The 17,938-nt window shown below is 66.1% G+C and overlaps 2 protein-coding genes across 2 annotated transcripts in view; one reads left to right on the forward strand and one right to left on the reverse strand.

The window, feature by feature from the left end:
• Nucleotides 1-923, reverse strand: part of LOC131807711 (collagen alpha-1(I) chain-like) — a 31,747-nt gene extending 30,824 nt beyond the window's left edge. The window contains exon 1 of the mRNA XM_059133275.1: nt 67-923. Within this exon, the coding sequence (XP_058989258.1) occupies nt 67-923 (857 nt within the window). The remainder of the gene's footprint in view (nt 1-66) is intronic.
• CHRNA4 (cholinergic receptor nicotinic alpha 4 subunit) lies at nt 214-12,611 on the forward strand. The gene is made up of 6 exons (XM_059134053.1): nt 214-1,086; nt 2,446-2,597; nt 5,333-5,377; nt 5,473-5,582; nt 7,818-9,186; nt 12,024-12,611. The coding sequence occupies exons 1-6, from the start codon at nt 1,005-1,007 to the stop codon at nt 12,147-12,149; spliced, it is 1,884 nt and encodes a 627-aa protein (XP_058990036.1). The 5' UTR covers nt 214-1,004; the 3' UTR covers nt 12,150-12,611.
• Nucleotides 12,612-17,938: the final 5,327 nt, after the last annotated feature.

Below are 17,938 nucleotides of genomic sequence, written 5' to 3' on the forward strand. Positions count from 1 at the left end.
CGGAGCCCCTGCTGCGGGGTCAGCGGCCACCTTGACCCACCCGGGGCAGAGCCCCTGCCAGGGCACCGAGCACGGTCGCGCCAGGCATCCCAGTTGCGGCGGACATGAGGCGTCCGCCCGCGCCGCTGGGCGCTTGGTTCTCCAGCCGCCCGGGCCGAGACCCTCCGCCGCCGCCCCTCGGGTCCCCGCGCGCCTTCCAGGCCGGAGCGGACGCCGCAGAGCCGCTGCGCCCGGGGCGGGGGCTGTAGGGTTCTCTCCCCGGGAGGGCGGCCGCGACGCCTGGGCTCCCCCCAGGACGCTTTCCGGTCCGCGGGGGACGGGCCGGTAGAGGGTGGTCTTTCCGGAACGCCTCCCGGGGGAAGTCGACGAGGGGCTAGTGATTTCCCAACTGCGGAGCGGGGCGGGGCTGATGGAGTTAACCAGGCGCGTGCGGGCCGGCCCCCGGGTGCGCGGTCCCCATCCTGGCAGGCGGTGGGGCGCCAGGACTGGGGACGGGGGTGGAGGTCAGTGTGTCGCGCTCCGAAAACCAGCCCGGCGCCAGGATCCCCCAGTCGTACGCAGTGACTACGGGCCCCCACCCCTGGCTCGGGCTCGTCCCCCGCCCCGGGGAGGACGAGGGAAACTTTACCCCCGCGCCGGCCGAGCGCCCCCTCCGCGCCCCCTCCCGGCTGGTGGTCCGCCCCCGGCCCGCCCCGCCCTCCTCGCCTCGCGTCCTCGCCCGCTTTCCCCTCCTCCCTCTCCCCCTCCTCCCCTCTCCCTCCTCCGTCTCCTCCTCGCTGGCTGGAGGCGGGCAGGGCCGGGCGGGGCCGCGCCGTGGAGCCCACAGCCCCGAGCTCCCGGCCGGGTCGCCGCCGCCGCGCCCCGCGGGAGGAGCGGCGGAACCAGGCCCAGTGGACGGAGCGGCCCGCGCGCCGCGGGGGCATGAAGTTGGGCGCGCGCGGGCCTGGGAGCGGGGGCGCGGCGGAGACGGGAGCCGCCCGCGTCTAGAGCCCGCTCGGTGCGCCATGGAGCTCGGGGGCCCCGGGGCGCCGCCGCCGCCGCTGCTGCCGCCGCTGCTGCTGCTGCTGGGGGCCGGCTTCCTACCCGGTGAGTTTCGGGGCGCTAGACGGGGCCCCCTTTCGTCCAGTTCAGGAGGATTTGGACCTCCGGAGCCAGAGGAGGGGAGGCTCCTGGCTGCGGTCCCGAGCCGCGGGTGCGCGCAACGGGGCAGCCGCGGAGGCTCCCCCACCCCAGACGCAAAGGCTGTCCTGCGGTGCGGACTGAGCGGGGCAAGGAAGGAGTTAACTCGCCTTCGAATGCGGGAAAGGGGTTTGGGGAGGGGTGGGGTGGGGGCTGCTGTTTTGGGAGCTGGACCCAGAAGCTCCAACTTGGGTAGAGAGAGGCGGGGCCCACCGATCTCCGTCTTTATCCATCGGCCAAATTTCCCTGCAGACCCCCCCCCCCCGCGCCTGCTCCAGGTTTGAGGGAGCAGAGGGGTGACTTCCGCCCTTGGCCGCGCCCCATCTACACCTTTTCTGCTCCCCCAGACTCCCTGGGACAGAAGTCTTAACCCCCTCGACCTCCCCCTCCCCCATCCCGGCGGCCGCCGCGCTGTTCGTCGGTTGGGGAGGGAATTGCAGCCCCTCGCCTCCGGGTGGGGAGTGGGCTAACCCTTCCCGGTGCAGCCGGCCCGGAAGCATAAGGTTGGGAGGGGTCCCCGGACTCAGAGTGAAAGGTCCCTGAGAGGAGAGGTCTAAGACTGACCCCAGGGTGTTGTGAATCCTCTCTTAACCGTTTGGTCCAGGACATAACAGGCGAGCGGACTGAGCTGCCTGCAGGCAGTAGGTCCCTTGTTCCCTCCCCAAGTCCCCTTATGATACAGTGAGCCCAGTGCAGGGGCAGAGGGGGACAGAGGCCCTTAGCCCACAGACTGCTCGATGGGGAGGGATCAGAGCGGCCCCTCCTCAGGAAGCAGAGCCTGTGTTTGGCAGGGGGTCACCCTCGTCTCATGGAAGGCTGTCTGTCCACGGCCCCAGGGTGCTGGAGTCAGCAGGGTCTGGTGAGAACTCAGGGCGCTGGCAGCCGTGGGGAGCCAGCTCTCCATCCCCAGGACAGCCTACCCGGCTGTCCTGCTGTCCCGGAGTTCTGTGGGTTACCCTCACCTTGTGCGTTGGGGGAGGTTTCTGGAGCTCAGCGGATGTTGGAGATGAAGCCCCACCTCCGCAGCCAGCTATTACCCTTTGTTTTTGCTTGGGGTTCAGTGCCTGAGGGGTCTGGGAAGGCTTCCCTGAGAAAGCTTCAATCCAGAGGGTAGGAGAGAAACCGAGGCCAGAAGTGGGGCAGGATGTGCAAATGTCCTGAGGTGGCTGGAACTGGAGGAGACCAGGACCTGGTGGGAGGCCCGAGGGGGCAGCCTGGAGGACTGTGCCCTCCGCTCCTGAGCAGCCCACCTTCCTGTCCCCGCAGCAAGCAGCCCGGTGGAGACGCGGGCCCACGCAGAGGAACGGTTGCTGAAGACACTCTTCTCCGGCTACAACAAGTGGTCCCGGCCCGTGGCCAACATCTCGGACGTGGTTCTGGTCCACTTTGGGCTGTCCATCGCCCAGCTCATTGATGTGGTAGGTGCCCAGGGTGGGGAGGGGGAGCTCTGAGCCTTGGCCCATGGCACACAGCCTTGGAGGCTCCTGCTGGAGGGAGCGGGCCCATCCGAGGGCAGGCTGCAGAGCTGGGGGAGCCTGGAGGGGTGGGGAAGCTGCCATTGGCCCTCCCAGAGCCCAGAGGACAGGGAGGCCACCCCCGTGGGAAAACTCAGATGCCGGATTTTCACCAGGTCAGGGCTGTCTCCTTCAGGAGCAAAGAGCCGAAAATGCCTCTATGGAGTCCCAAGACCCTTGGAGACCCAGCTTTGGCCCGGCCAGGAAGGGCCTTGGGAGCTTGGTTCATGCCTGTGAGGAGGTCTCCGGCCTGCTGGGTGGGGGAGGGCCCAAGTGGTCCACACTAGGGTCCAGTCAGCCCTGGTTGCTGGGAGGGAGGTGGAATTCATCCGACTGTGGGGGGCTGTAGGTCTCCCCAAATGCCCACCTCGCTCCCCTGCCAGGATCCCAGGCTTGAGTCTGCTTTAGGAGTGGGGGAGCTGCCCGGGGTGGGGCGTGGGGGCCTGGACGCCAGACGCTGCTGCACACAGCCACTGCCCCTGACCCCCGGAGTTTCCACCTGTGAAATGTGCTGTCAGATCCGAGGGGAGCTTCGGGGGAGCTTTGGGAGGCGGGAGGGACATATGTGCATGGGGGCACTGGTCAGTCTCATCTGTCCTCGGTCACCTTCAGGTGTCCTGGAACTGGGCCTTGGGTTTTTCCCTCAAGCGCTCCCAGTGCTCCTGGAGGCTTGTGAGCCGTGGTGGGCGGTGGCAGCCCTGGGGGCCTGTGGGGGTCCGCGGCAGCGCACTGTCTGGCCTTCCTGGGCTTCCAGGATTGCTCACTGCCGGACATGCCCGCGCGACCCATTGGCCCAGGAGGCTGAGGCTGGGAGCACATAGGCTCTGGCGCCATGACCAGGGCCGTGCCCAAGGCCCTGGGGCCACAGCAGGAGGGAGAGAGAGGCTCCCAGGCTCGGCATTCTGCCCCGGACATGCCTGCACATGCGTGTGTGTGGATGAGCAGTCCTGCTGGTGTCCTGGGCAGGGGTCTGAGGTTGGGGGCCGCGTGTACGGGCAGAAGGAGCCGCGCGCCCCGTCTGCGCTCTGCCCTGCCCTCTCCGGGGCTCAGTGTCGGGGGGCAGGTTCCCGTGTGCGAGCTCACACAGGCAGGGGAGCCCGAGGTGTCCTGGGGCTTTCTGGGCTCTGCCCCTCAAAGCTCATTCTGAGCCTGGGAAGTGATGGAGGAGGCAGGAAAGGCTGTGGCCGGCGAGGGTGTCGTGGGCAAGCAGCATGGGGCAGGACTGGGTCGTGGAGGTCACTCTGTGTCTAGCACCAGCCGTAGGGCCAGCTCAGGTCATATTTACTCCTTGGCATCCTTTGGGGGTTGGCCTGCCCTCAGTGCCCCGGGGAGAGCAGGACCAAGGGCAGTGCCTGGTGGCGGCGAGAGGCCCGGTTCCCTCTCCTGAACTAGCCGATGGGCATCTTGTCTCCTGGGGGAGGCAGGAGGGCAGGTGCCCAGGCCTGTGCCTTTGGGGCACGAGACGCCTCCCTGACCCAGTGTTGGCCCAGGGTCCCCCTCTGTTCGAGGACCCCGTGGATGTCTTTGGCTTCAGTGGGTTTTGCCAATGGCCTGTGTGTTCCTGGTCCTGGGTGGCTGAGGGGAAAGGTTAGGCCACGTCGGGGTCAGATGCTGCCCCCAGCCCTGTCTGGCCTCCCTCCCCTCAGGGGCAGGGCCCCGCCTGTCCGGACCCCACGGGCAGCCTGCACTCTGAGGGAGCCTTCCCACCGGTGGCTCAGGGCTCCTCCCCAAACCCTGGGCAAAGCGTGCACCGAGGCGTGCCCCCTCTCCAGACGGTGCCAGGGGGCTGGGCTGTGGCTGTGGCTCCCAGAGGCTGGTGGGATGTGTGGGTCTTCCTGTCCCCCCAGACCCCTGCGTCCCCACCTGGAATGTGGTGCCCTTCTCAAAAGGCTCCAGCATGTCCTGCTGGCTGACTGCCCAGGGGACCTGTCTGGCTTCCCAGGGGAAACGTCAGCTGGCCCGTCCTCGTGAACCAGTAGGGGAGAAAGGGATGGCGTGGGGTTGGGGATAGTGGCTGGAAAGGGCTTCCTGGGGTGCGTGGTCCAGCCTCCTCACCGGACAGGTGGCCATACAGTGACCTTGGGAGGGACCCAGCCAGGTCTCCTGCTCCCACCTCCCCTGTTCCAGCCCCTTACCTGTCCATCTCAAGGTGCTGAGACCCTGGTCCTAAAGGGGCCGTCGGTCCCCAGCCTAGGGAGTGAGTGGGACCTTGTGCACACCTGCGCAAGCCTGCGGACAGGCTGCTGTGACCAGCCGGGAGGGTCGATGCAGGCTGGTGGGGGACCCGGGAGGAGCTTCTGCTCCAGCAGCCTGGGAGCCCTCGGACATCCCCACACCTGGCCCTGGCCACCTGCCAAGCCAGACCAGCTTTGTCCCCATGCTCCTTCGGGAGAGGTTCAGGGGCCATGTCCCCATCTAATATCCTCAGGCTGACCACCCTGGCCTTAGTTGCCTCCGGGGATGAGATCCTCACTCCTCCCTGAGGTTACCTGCTTCCCTCGTCCATCTCAGGCCTGTCTTCATGGGCCAGGAGACTCAGGGCCAAGAGAGAGCAAGGGAGGGACACACAGGCGCGCGCACACATCCAAACCAAGTCTGTCCCCCGGAGGTCACAGCTGTTCTTTCCCTTTGTGTCCCAGGATGAGAAGAACCAGATGATGACAACGAACGTGTGGGTGAAGCAGGTGAGTGACGGGAGCCCGACCCCGGGGTCCTCCCCTGCCCCGCGCCCTCCTCGCCTCACTCACCGGCTGTGGCTTCCTCCTCCCTCCCTGCCCAGGAATGGTATGACTACAAGCTGCGTTGGGACCCCGCGGACTACGAGAATGTCACCTCCATCCGCATTCCCTCCGAGCTCATCTGGCGGCCGGACATTGTCCTCTACAACAAGTGAGCCCCGGGAGGTCAGCGGGCAGGGGCGGCGGGCACCTGTGTCCAGGTGTGAGTGACCCAGGGGGTCCCGAGGTGAGCAGGACACAGGGGCCTGTGTGGGCCTGTCCTCGGGAGCCAGTGCTGAAGCCTCTGGGAGGCAGAGGAGGGAACAGAGGCGGGGGTGGAGGGTCCGGGGGTAAGCAAAGCAGGGGACAGGGGCCCCGGGTACAGCGTGGGTCCCTTCCCACTTGGACCAGCCAGCCCCGTGCAGGCATCAGTCCCTCTCCCCACAGGGGCAAGGGGACCTCGGGCCTAGAGCGGCTCTCGTGTTTTCGGGATCAGCCCCTGACTGGGCAGGTGGTCCTCCCTGCCCTGGGGGCAGGAAGCCCCCAGACGCCTCACCCCATTCCTGCCCCATTCCTGCCCGCTGCCCTTGGCCCTTCCGTGCGTCTGCTCCTGGGCGCTCGGCCCCTCCCCAGCCCCGATGCCATCACAGTCCCAAGCCAGCAGCCTATGGGGCCGGACGCCGCCCGGGATCTGCTCACGGACGCCATCACTGTGCCGGAAGCCAGTGTTTGCAAGGCTTGGTGGTGGCAGAGATCAGGGTCCCAGCTGTCCTTCGCCGGGACCCTTGCTGGGGGCTCCTGAGCCCGGGGCAGCCTGACGTCCTCCCGGGTCCCCACGTCACTGCCAGGTCCCAGCTGGGATGTGGATTCCCGGTCTTAGGCTCAGCGGTGCCGCAGCTCCCGCAGTGTTTACAGATGAATCGAAGGGAAGCACTTAGCTCCCTGTGGACCCCTGCCCTCCCCATGCCAGACCCCGATGGGCTCTGGTACAAAGCCCCTTCCAGGGCCCCGGGCGCTGGGCCTGACCTATAAAACGTTGCTATTTGATTAAGGACGATTGGGCTCCTCTTCCAACTTAATTGATTCCAGTAATGGCAGCGGGAAGAGCTTGACGGTGTTCGGGGATGCATTAGGTGGGGGTCGGCTCCGTGAGCAGGAACTGGTGCTGCTGCTCTGCCCGCGGGGCAGGATCCCGGCTCTCCACAGCCAGCCCCGACTGAGCGACCAGCCCGGGGTTCCCGGGGTTCCCTGGCCTTCCTGGGGTCCGCACCCGGCTCCCCGTGACCCCACCGAGCTCGTCTCCTGGGCTATTTGATTCAGAGAACGTGTTGTCTGCTTCCTGGGTCCAGGGGAGCGTTTCTGTTGTGGGGACAGCTCTGTCCTCCCTGGGCAGGATGGTTCCAGCTGAGAAGCAGCTCCGGAGGCTGCTGTGCAGACCCCCCAGGACTGCGGCCGGGGAGCCTGGGGCCACTGCCTCAAAGTCTCTTCTCTCTCCTCTTCCAGGTCCTGGGGGAGGGGGCCTCTGGAAGGGCAAGGCCGGAGGACGGATGGCCAGGGGTGGGCCCTGTCCCCTCCTGCTCCGGCGGCCTGGGGTCCTCACCTGGGCAGGAAGGGGGATCCGTGCCTGTGAGTCGGGGTAACGGAGAGAAAGCAGTGACATGCTCCGTGGTATCGGCACACCCCTTCTTGGCAGGAGACAGTGGCTGGGCAGGCCCTCACCCCAAGTTTGGCCTGTCCCCCAGGGTCACCTTCAGGGGACTCAGCTTGGTCCCAGGAGGCCTTGCAGAATTCCGTAGTGTGGTGCCTGGCAGCCAGTGTCGCGCCGTGCCCTTGTCCTTAGGGGGAGGACGGCCAGGTGCGCAGTGATGGGCCCAGCGGGGCTGCTTGGCCCTCATTCCTCCTGTGTGTGGATCCGTGCGGGGTATGAGCGGGAGCTGGGACCATCAATCCCCTCCGCCCTCTGCTGTGGGCCCAGGGGCGGGAGAGCGTGGACCTCTGTTCTTCAGGGTCAGGCCCCACTTGCCTTCACACCACAGACCAGAGCTCTCTGGCCTGGGGCCCCTGCAGCAACATGATCCCCTCCAGGCGGCCCGCTCACTCGCAGCACGGACGGCGCACAGCCGCAGGACCGAGCCGGACCTGGTGCCCCTCCCCCGGTGTGGGCAGGTGCGGGCCCCGGGTGATGGCCATCGTCACCAGGAAGTGTGCGTGTCAGGCCCGGCGTGGGCCGCTTGGAGGTCCTCCCAGCCGCGCGTCCCCCAGGGTAGGCACGCTGAGCTAAGGCAGATGAGTGACGCGCCCGGTGCCCGGCTGGGCCGCCCGCCCCTCTCTGCTCACCCGTGAGGCCAGACGCACCGGAGGGCCGCCGCGGTTCTGGTGGGTCTCACGCCCCTCTCTCCCCGCACAGTGCGGACGGGGACTTCGCGATCACCCACCTGACCAAGGCCCACCTCTTCCACGACGGGCGGGTCCAGTGGACGCCCCCCGCCATCTACAAGAGCTCGTGCAGCATCGACGTCACCTTCTTCCCGTTCGACCAGCAGAACTGCACCATGAAGTTCGGCTCCTGGACGTACGACAAGGCCAAGATCGACCTGGTGAGCATGCAGAGCCACGTGGACCAGCTGGGCCTGTGGGAGAGCGGCGAGTGGGTCATCGTGGACGCGGCGGGCACCTACAACACGCGCAAGTACGAGTGCTGCGCGGAGGTGTACCCCGACATCACCTACGCCTTCGTCATCCGCCGCCTGCCGCTCTTCTACACCATCAACCTCATCGTGCCCTGCCTGCTCATCTCCTGCCTCACCGTGCTCGTCTTCTACCTGCCGTCCGACTGCGGCGAGAAGGTCACGCTCTGCATCTCCGTGCTGCTCTCGCTCACCGTCTTCCTGCTGCTCATCACTGAGATCATCCCGTCCACCTCGCTGGTCATCCCGCTCATCGGCGAGTACCTGCTGTTCACGATGGTCTTCGTCACGCTGTCCATCGTCATCACCGTCTTCGTGCTCAACGTGCACCACCGCTCCCCGCGCACGCACACCATGCCCGCCTGGGTGCGCCGGGTCTTCCTGGACGTGGTGCCGCGCCTGCTGCTCATGAAGCGGCCCTCCGTGGTCAAGGACAACTGCAGGCGGCTCATCGAGTCCATGCACAAGGTGGCCAGCGCCCCCGGCTTCTGGCCCGAGCCCGAGGGGGAGCCTGGCGTCGTGGGCGGAGAGCGGAGCCGGGGCCCCTCGCGCTCCGCGTCCTTCCGCGGCCCCCGGGACGAGCCGGCCGAGCCCCAGCCGGCCTGCGCATCGCCCTCAGACCGGGTCCCTGCGCCGCAGCCCTCGGAGGGTGACCCCGGGAGCCCCTGTCCCTTGCCCGACTCCTGCCGCCCACCCCCCAGCACCCGGGCCCCGGGGCTCACCGAAGCCCGGTCCCTGAGCTTCCAGCACGTGTCTAGCGCGGCTGAAAGAGTGGAGGGCGGCGTTCGTTGCCGGTCTTGGAGCATCCAGGGCTGTGCTCCCCAAGACGAGGCTGCCTCCGTGGCCGGGGGCCCCATGACCAGCTCCCCTGCCTTCCCGAAGGCCAGTGCCGCCGAGCTCCTGCCCCCAGACCAGCCCTCTCCATGCAGGTGCAGGTGCAGGAAGGAGCCGTCCCCAAATGCCGTGCGCAAAGCCTGTGGCACCCGAGTGCCGGCCCGGCACCTGCCCCTGTCTCCGGCCCTGGCGCGGGCGGTGGAGGGTGTCCAGTACATTGCTGACCATCTGAAAGCTGAGGACACGGACTTCTCGGTGAGTTTCTGCCCGCGGCTGGGCACGCTCTGATCGCTCCCCTTCTTCCCTCCCCGGAGGACGGGGTGGCTGGTGAAAAATCCAGAATCCAGGCCCCGGACCTGGGCCGCTGAGCTCTGCGGGGCACGCAGCCCCGTCCCTCCCCTGCGCTCTCTGCCGGAGCGCCTGGTTCTGGCAGGTGGCCGGAGTGGTGAGTGAGAGCGTACCGCAGGGGTGTCCTCTGTGTCGTCCGGGCGGCGGGAGCCCATAGGCGGCAGGGAGGCCTTGCCCGGGAAGTCTGGGCCCTGCTGCTGGCCCCTGGGAAGGCCCAGGAGTGGGGCCAGGAGTGGGCCTCTGGCGGGGGGCCTGGGGGGCACTGGGCCCCGGTGCACGAGTGGAAGGGTAGTAAGAGGGACTGAAAGGCCTGATGGGGAGGGCAGGGTTGGGGTTTAGGGCGCAGCCCACATCTGTCAGGCAGGGAGAAGGAACAGGGAGTGGTGGGTGTCTGGGCAGTAATGCTTGCCCAGCCTCAGGGACCTGGGGACCCGGGAGCCGGTCCTCCTGTGGGGCTTCTGGGCCACCAGCAGGGATCAAAGGAGCCCGGACAGGGTCCCCAGTCTCCCGGCTGAGTGCTGAGACAGGAGCTCCTGCTCTTCCCGGGTCCTGGAGGAAAGGTCACCGGGCAGTGGGCAGTGGGCAGGGGACTGCCTGCCACTAAGGGAACGTCTTCCTTCCTTCTGCTGATGTCTGCCTGCCGGTCACAGGGTTGCGGTGGGGATGGGGGCCCCGAGGGCCAGGATTCCCAGCGCAGACTGGCGGACACTCAGGTCCCCATGGAGCCAGGAGAGAGAGAGGGGTGTCTACCAGGGTCCAGGCTGACGGGGGACCCTCAGGTCAGAGCACGGGTAGAAGTGGGGGTGGGGACTGTCCTCAGTCTGTGGGGCCGTCCCTTGCCGGCAGCCTGGGCCTGGCAGCTGTCCTGCAGCATCGCCCTTGCCCTTGCCCGCTGTGTCCTGCCTGGTGATGCCCGCTGCTGCTGCTGCTGTGGGCGTGGGTCCTCCCTGTCTCTCCTGCCTGCACCCTGGGTCATGGCCCCTGATTACGGGGGGGACACGTTTGGCCCCAGGACCACTGGGTTTGTGGCTGAGTGAGCCCTGGACGGGACGGGGGCCCTGGGCCCGTGCAACACACCCCTGAGAGGACCTCCTGTAGAATCCAGGCTGGGAAGCCATTCGGGAGGTTTCCGGAAGCTTCTGCCTGGGAGACCCTGCTCCTGGGACCCCATTTAGCCGCAGCAGACGGGTCCCTGACTCGACGTGTAGGTCTGAGCCCCGCTGAGGAGGGACAGACGCCCTTGGGAGTGTGCAGAGTCCTGACGGGCTCTGGCGGCCGTGCGCACCTGCCCGGCGGGGGCCCAGCCCCACGCTTGTCTGCGTGGCGTGATGGAGCACCACGACCTGGTTCTGGCTTCGGAGTGACGCCAGGCTCTGGGGGGCCCAGCTGCCTTGACGCGGGTGGACCTTGGATGCTCTGCGAGGCTTTGTCCGCGAGGCCTTTCATCCAGGATGGGGGACGCGCCCGGGGGATCAAAGACAAAGCAGGGAAAGAGGCCGCGGGCCACTGCTCAGCCTTCCTGGAACGGAGGGTCCTGGAGGGACTTTTTATTTATAAGTGACCTTGCTTGCTCCCCATTTTCAGTTTGGTTTAGAACCGTTGAAAAGCATCAGGGTGCCTGTGAGTTCTTGGGAAATCAGAGCAGAGAAGGACAGCGGACAGCCCTCTGTACCCTTGACACACCCCCCGGGCGCGCTGGGCTTGCCCCCGCCTCGGCTGTCCTGCCTCGGTGCCCCGCTGGCTGGAACCTGCGGGCCACACCCTTTCCTGTCCCTCAGACATGGACGGGCTGCCCATCCAGGACGAGCTTGTGGCCACAGCCTCCACGCCGAGCCCGTGCCCTGGGGGAGCAGAGGAGGGGGTCGGGAGACAGGACGGCAGTGCGGCCGGCCTGGGCTGGGAGCTGGGATGTGTTACTGAGGCTGTCCCCTGCCCTGTCCCGCAGGGTCCCCATCTGCATGTGGACAGACCCAATGCCTCTCTTTAGGCGGGTGACCCCAGGAGACACGGGCCCCGCCCACCCTCTGGCCTTGGGGTGCAGGCCCCCTCCTCCAGCCGGGACCTCTCTGCAGCCCTGCTGAGGGCCCTGTGCCCCTGGCAGCTCTGCCACTTGGAGTCGGCCGCTGCGCCCGGGTCTGTGGCTGCCTCGAGGGGCTTCAGGGACAGAGCTAAGAGACCCCGATGACCCAGGACAGCAGCTGGCCTGTGAGATCTGGCCCTGGGGCAGGGGGGGCAGGAGCAGGAGCAGACGGGTCTCAGCTGTCGCTGCCTGGGTGCCATCCGCTGTGACGTCCCCTCCAGGATGGTCCTGGCCCTGAATAGCCGAGGGGTGGCCGCCCCGTCTGGGCCCTCGGTCCTCACCTGCTCGTGCAGGTGAGGTGTGCTTGGAGGCCCGCGTCCCCCAGCTTCGTGAGGCGAGAGCGGGCATCCCTGGGAAGCAGCCCAGACCCCGTGTCCCCACAGGCCTTCTCTGTTTCCCCCTCCCTGGCGCCGGGGGTCCTTGCAAGCCTCTCACGGTGGCTTTGCTGCCCTCCCACTCTTAGAGGGGGTTGTCCCTGGGGCAGAGGCCACGTGTCTGAGCCCCTCCTGCCGGGCACCTTGGGGCAAGTGGTCACCTCGCACGGCGGCCTTGGTGTCAGGGGGGCCGAAGAACCTGCCCCAGGAAGCTTCATGTTCTGGAAGGTGTTCGTGGCCCGGGGCGTGAGGGCAGTGGGCCGGGCGTGAGCGCGCGTCTGTGTTCGCAGGTCAAGGAGGACTGGAAGTACGTGGCCATGGTCATCGACCGCATCTTCCTCTGGGTGTTCGTCATCGTCTGCTTGCTGGGCACCGCGGGCCTCTTCCTGCCACCCTGGCTGGCCGGCATGATCTAGCAGGGAGGGCCCTGCCACCTGCGGGATGCCGGCGGCACCCCCGGGCCTCTCGCCGGGGCCTGTGCCCGGCCGTCCGAGGGACTCCTGCATTCTCCTGCCATTTGCCAAATCGTCCCCCTGTTTTCCGTCGACTGCAAGATGGCCTGGGGAAGGGCCGCCGCCTCTGGGGGAGCTGGTGCCGGCAGGGTCGTGCTGAGACGTGCAGGGGGGCGGCCAGGCCAGAAAGGACAGCGGGTAAACGCCTGTTCTCGTCTGGAGGCCGGGGTCACCGCCCGCGTCTTATTAAAGTTTATCTGGAGCATGGTGACACGCGGGCTTCCTGCCGGGACGCGCGTCTGGCCACTCAGGAGGAGGCTGGTGGTCTCACCCGTCCCAGGGCCATGACCTCCGGCCCCGCCCAGCCCCGCATGCCCCTCGTCCCTGTGGGATCGTGGAAGCAGCCTCCGGCCGGCTGCAAACCCTCAACGCTCACTAGCCGGGGGGGGGGGGGGCAAGCGGGAATTGCCTTGTTTCGTTTTCTTCCGGGTAAGTTCACGTTGGAGCAGGCTTGTGCCCAGCCTCTTGATGACTGTGTTGGGCTGGGCCTGCTTGTGGCGGGGTCCACAGACGCGCCCCATGGTGAGGGCACCCTTGGCCCCAGGGAGTCTGGATGTCTGTCTTGCTGAGGTCCTGGGATGTCCTGAGTCCCAGCAGGCACTGGGAGCTCGTCTGGGCGCCGGAGCAGCGTCCAGACCAGGGGCTCTGACCCTTGTCCAGGTTCTCCCCGACCTCCCGTGGGACCCCCTCTGGTCACAGCCCCTTGGGACACCCTGTCTAATGCACAGACGTGGTCGACCTGTGAGGGGTGGCTACGGGCAGCTCAGCCAGGCTGGCCCCGGGGCCCCCTGGAGTGTGGTCCCTGCGGCTGGCGTGGGGGTGGGGGACCAGCAGAGCCGAGGAGGCCCAGGAGCCCCGCCTGGGGGACCTGGTGTCATCCTCTGCGAGGCGGCCCTCACAGTGTCCCCGTGCTCCTGCGGCGGCTGGGGGTGGGCACGTGCAGCCTCCAGGTTCTCCCTGAATCGTCAGAGCCCCTGGGCCGCAAGCGCCAGGGAAGGGGTAAGGGCGGTGTTCAGAGAGGCTGAGGCCCAGGACGCTAAGAGGCTGTGCCCCTACCGACGGTCAAAATCCCACCTCCCCAGAGCCCTTAATTCAGGGGTGCCACGGGGCAGGTAGGAGCTGCCCGGGTCAGGAGAGGGGAGCACAGAGTGACCAAGCACCTGACGGGCCTTGCTGCTGCCTGGCCCGATCGCTGGTCCCCGTCTTCAGCAACGCTGCGGTGGACGAGAGTCAGGGCAGTAGGGAGCCCTTCCCCTCCCCTGAGCCCCCGTCTGTGACACAGGACCCCGACCGGGGCCTGGCCGGTCCCCGTGCTCAGGACTGGGATGCAGAGACCCAGGGTCTAAGTCCAGGCTTTTGGGGCCCCATTGGGCCTGCTGTGACCTGCAGCTGCTTCCTGGGGCAGTCGTCCCTGCGTGGTGGGCAGGACACAGATTCCGATGTGAGCGCCCAGTCTTTATGTAAGCGGGTCCAGCCGTGCCGTGGCTGCGGGGAGGCCCCTGGTGCTGGCCCAGCGTGGATGCTCTTTTCTGGGTCGGGAGAGAACACCAAGCGGCCGGCGCCAAGACTCTCCCCAGTCCCATTCTTGGCTTTGGTTATTGTGCTTTAAGACAGAGAACAGCGCGTCAGAAGATCCACGCGGGATCACTCAGTGCCGTGCTCCCCTCACGCCAGGCGAGCCACAGTCATGGTCTCGGATTTGCCTCCAGGACTCTGTTCCCACCGAGGCAACACTTCCCCGTGACCAGGTCAGCGAGGCTGACGACACAAGACACCGAGGACCCAGGACCCCGGTGCACACACGGACGCCACGGTTCCCAGGGAGCCCACCCGGCCTGTTCTGGTGGTCGGGGTGTGGGGGGAGCCCGATGGGGCGGGTCCCTCTCGTCCCCCGCCCTGCCAGGGTGGCATCGCCAAGACCCATCATGGTCTTCTGTCTGCCCGTGAACTGGCAACGGTCACCGCCGAGGGGCGTTCTCCGTCTACGCGAACGGAAGCGTGGGGGCTTCTGGGTCCCTTGCCCACGACCTTCGCTCCCAGTCCCGGGGTCTGGCTCAGTGGCCATGAGGGCCGCCTGGTCTTTGTGCGGGACACGCTCTCGTTTCCTGTCGTGTTAACCTGGTTTCTGTGGTCGGTATCTTGGGATGTTAGGACATCTTGGGGGCCTTACAGGCCTGGCGAGGGGAGGCCCCCAGAGCTAGGGAGGTCGTGGGGTGGGGGGTGGGCGTTTGCCTGGAGCCTGCCAGGCGTGTGCCTCCCCTCCGGCTCGCAGCCTGGCCCCACCCCTGCGTGCCCTGCTCTCCTTGTCCCCCAGCCACCAGTCCCGGCCTCACACACCCAGGGCCAGGCCCCGGCCATCCGCCCTGCCCTGCCCCAGAGGCCCCAGCAAGGCCGTGGTCTGGGCCTTCCTCTCACCCCGTCCTGTGGCCCTGGGGGGCACGGCGTGGGAATGAAGTCACAGGTCCTCCTTTCAGTGGCACTGGCCTCTCCATGGCCTCGCTGGGCCACTTGTGTGAGTGGAGACGGACGGGCACGGAGCACGGTGGTCGGGCTTCTCCGTCACGGGGGTCGGCTGGTGCCCGGATTCCCAGAGTCCCCATGCGCCTCGGCTCCCTTGCCACCAGTGGACTCGGTTCCGGCGTTCCCCACCCTCGACGACCCCCAGCCCAGCGGGCCATGCCGGCCATGGCCTACGGCAGCAGGCCTGCTGCTTCCACAGAGACCTTGCACCCCCAGAGTGGAACCGGCTTCCCACCGGAGCCCCCACAGGGCAAGCCCATGATCCCCGTGTGCATTCCCCTGGCGGTGACCGTTACCCTGACCGTGGTCCTGGGACCCGGTCCTTCCTAGTCCACAGTCTCTCCTTTCAGTCTGAGTAAAAATGCTACAGCAGACGGCCCTGCGTGCCCCTGAATGTGGGGCTCAGCCGAGACGGCGGGGCCCATCCCTGCCTCCTGCCGGCGCACCCGGACGTCCGTCTGTCTCCCCAGCTCACCCATCAAGCGCACAGCTTGGCCGGCCTTCCCTCGCAGACCGGATGGGCCGCGCCCCGGGCCTCAGCCTGCGGCCGTCCTCCAGTCTCCCCGGTGTTCGTGTTCCGTCCACACGCCGCGCGCAGCCCGCGCCGCAGCCCCGTGGCTCTGCAGCGTCCCGAGTGCGGCTCCCCCAGCCTTAGCTGACCCGCCCTGCGCGGCCCGGCCTCAGGGCTGTTTCCAGTGCGGGGCTGTTAGACACAATTCTGCTGCGGACATCTCCGGTGTGTTTTGGGGTGTTTGTGCGTTTCTGTTGGAGCGACTGCCCCGAGGCGGGACGTGTCCGCGCTCGCGTCCCTTCGCCTCCCGGCCCCTCCATGCCCGGGCTTCCCGCCGGGACCGCCTGCCCGGCTCTTCCCGAATGCACCTCAGCGGCTGCGGGAACCGGCCGCCCCAGTGCCCAGCGTGGGTTTCTGATTTAACCCCGTTGCGGGCAGTTTGATTTTTCCGTGACAAGCGCTTCTTTGGGGCCCAGCGTGTGGTTGATTATGGCCCATGGTCCGTGTATCCTTTACAGGGAGGTGTGGCTGGCCGTGGGGAATGTTCCAGAAGTGCCGGCCAGGTCGGTCAGGGGCGAGGTCTGCCTGGGCTCAGCAGACCACTGGCCTCCGTCTGTTTTCCCTCCCGACTCCCGAGCGGGTATCGCTGAGAACCGCTGCGGGCTTGCTGGCTTCTGCCCTGCTGTCGCGTTGGGGCTGTCGTCCTCCTGAGGACCTGCCCGGTGCCCCCTCACCGCATGCCCCCGTCCGTCTGGGCAGAGTTCCGGGTGTTGCGCTCCCCCTTCCCCAACAGCAACATAGCCCGTCAGCTTCCTTCAGGGGTGTTTCCGCCTTGAACCGCGAACCTGACTCCTATTCCTGCTGACGCGGGCGCCGTGTGCACAGTCAATGCAGCATTGTGTCACCCCAGGATGCACCCCCCTGCCGTGCCCCGGGACTCACCGCCACAACCGCCGCTGCTACAGTGGCTCCGTGTGTTCTAGAACCTCGTGGAAACGGAGGCTACTCCTTTGCGGATGGATGGCCTTCTGGGCTCCGCGTGTGGCGGCTGCCCGCCCACAGTCTGTGCCCTTGGCTGGTGTCCGCGGACGTGCCACCGTGTGTGCTCACTGCTGGACGTTTGGGTCGTTCTGCTGTGCTGGGTGGGGCCACTTCGCACACTCAGTCATGGGTCTGTGTGGACGCGGTTTCGCGTCTTTGGGGCAAATAGCTAGAATTCTGGGGCCGTAGGAAGCTGCTGCTGTATTCATAAGGAGCTGAGAAACTTCCTGGCCGGGTGCCCCTGCGACACTTGGCTGCGGTCACACGGTTGCGAGCTGCTCACGGGAGCTCGCGCTTCCCGTCCGCTTCTCAGGCCCCGCGGCGCTGGGCTGTGCGCGGCGTCTCACTCAGTCGACCGTGGATGGAGTCTCATTACCTACCGCTTTCTTTCAGTGAGCAACTATTTCTTCCCACCTGGGACTGTATTTTTCATCTTCTGAGTGGTGTCTTGAAGAGAAGGTTTTAAGCTCAACGGAGGGCGGTTTGTTACTGCTCCCGGCGACGGTTCTTGCTTACGGAGCCTTTCTGAGAAATCTGCGTATCCCGAGGCTGTGCGCATCTGTATTTCCTTCCGGAAAGCTGTGTTCTCGTTTCTGTGTTTCGGTTTATTGTTTTAAAGATTGTATTTGCGGGAGAGAAAGAGAATGAGCACGAGAGAGAGAGTGAGCTCACCCGCCGGAGCGGCAGAGGCAGAGGGAGAAGCAGGTTCCCGGCCGAGCAGGGAGCCCCACGCGGGGCTCGATCCCAGGACCCTGAGATCATGACCCGAGCCGAAGGCAGAGGCTTAACCCACTGAGCCACCCAGGCGCCCCTGGGCTTTGTCTTTCAACACAGCTTGGAGAGCTCATCTTCTGATGAGTTAAACTCACCTCTATTTATTGTAATTTCTGCTACACTGGGGTATGTTTGAGCTGTTTTTCTGGTTTCTCTGTTTACTCGTTCTATCCCATCCCAGAAAAGAAAACTTGACCTCGCTGACTCATCTTGAGGATTATACGTTCTACTTTTTTCCTCCTGGTGGCTGCTCCCAACTTAAGACCAAGGTTTATATGTTTTAAGAGTTTAATAAATTAATATCCTGCCACCCACCACCAAATAAAGCAAGGGCTTTGGGTGTCTTCAGGAACCTGCCCTGCTACACACCAGCCACCGCAGAAGGATCTAGAATTGCAGTGACTTGTCCGTGTGGAGGGCTTCATTATTCAGTCGGTAGCAGATCTCATTAGGCCTTCCAGTGACTGTGGGGTTTCCCGCGCGTAGCCTCTAATTTCTCCCTTTTCTGCCCCGCCCAGCTGGGGTGCCAGAGGATCTCCTGTCCCTTCCGAGACTCTGTGGATTTGGAGCATGTTTTTCCCCATTGATGTCAGTGATAGTTCCACTGGATGTAAAATTTGAGTATTTTTTCTTCAACACTTTGGGTCATCACACTCCTGTCTTCTGACGCTGACCTGACTTCTCAGGAGAATTTCCATTGTCTTTGTCATGTTTTGCATTAAAGAATCTAATTTTTTGGTTTTTTTTAGACAGGGGAGGGGAGGGTCAGTGGGAGAGTAGTGGGGGGGGGGTGGCGGGAATCTGCAGAGGCCCCCGCTGAGCGCAGAGTGGGGCTCCGCCGTAGGGC

Source organism: Mustela lutreola, chromosome 9 (assembly GCF_030435805.1).
Source record: "Mustela lutreola isolate mMusLut2 chromosome 9, mMusLut2.pri, whole genome shotgun sequence".
Taxonomy (NCBI): Eukaryota; Metazoa; Chordata; class Mammalia; order Carnivora; family Mustelidae; genus Mustela; species Mustela lutreola.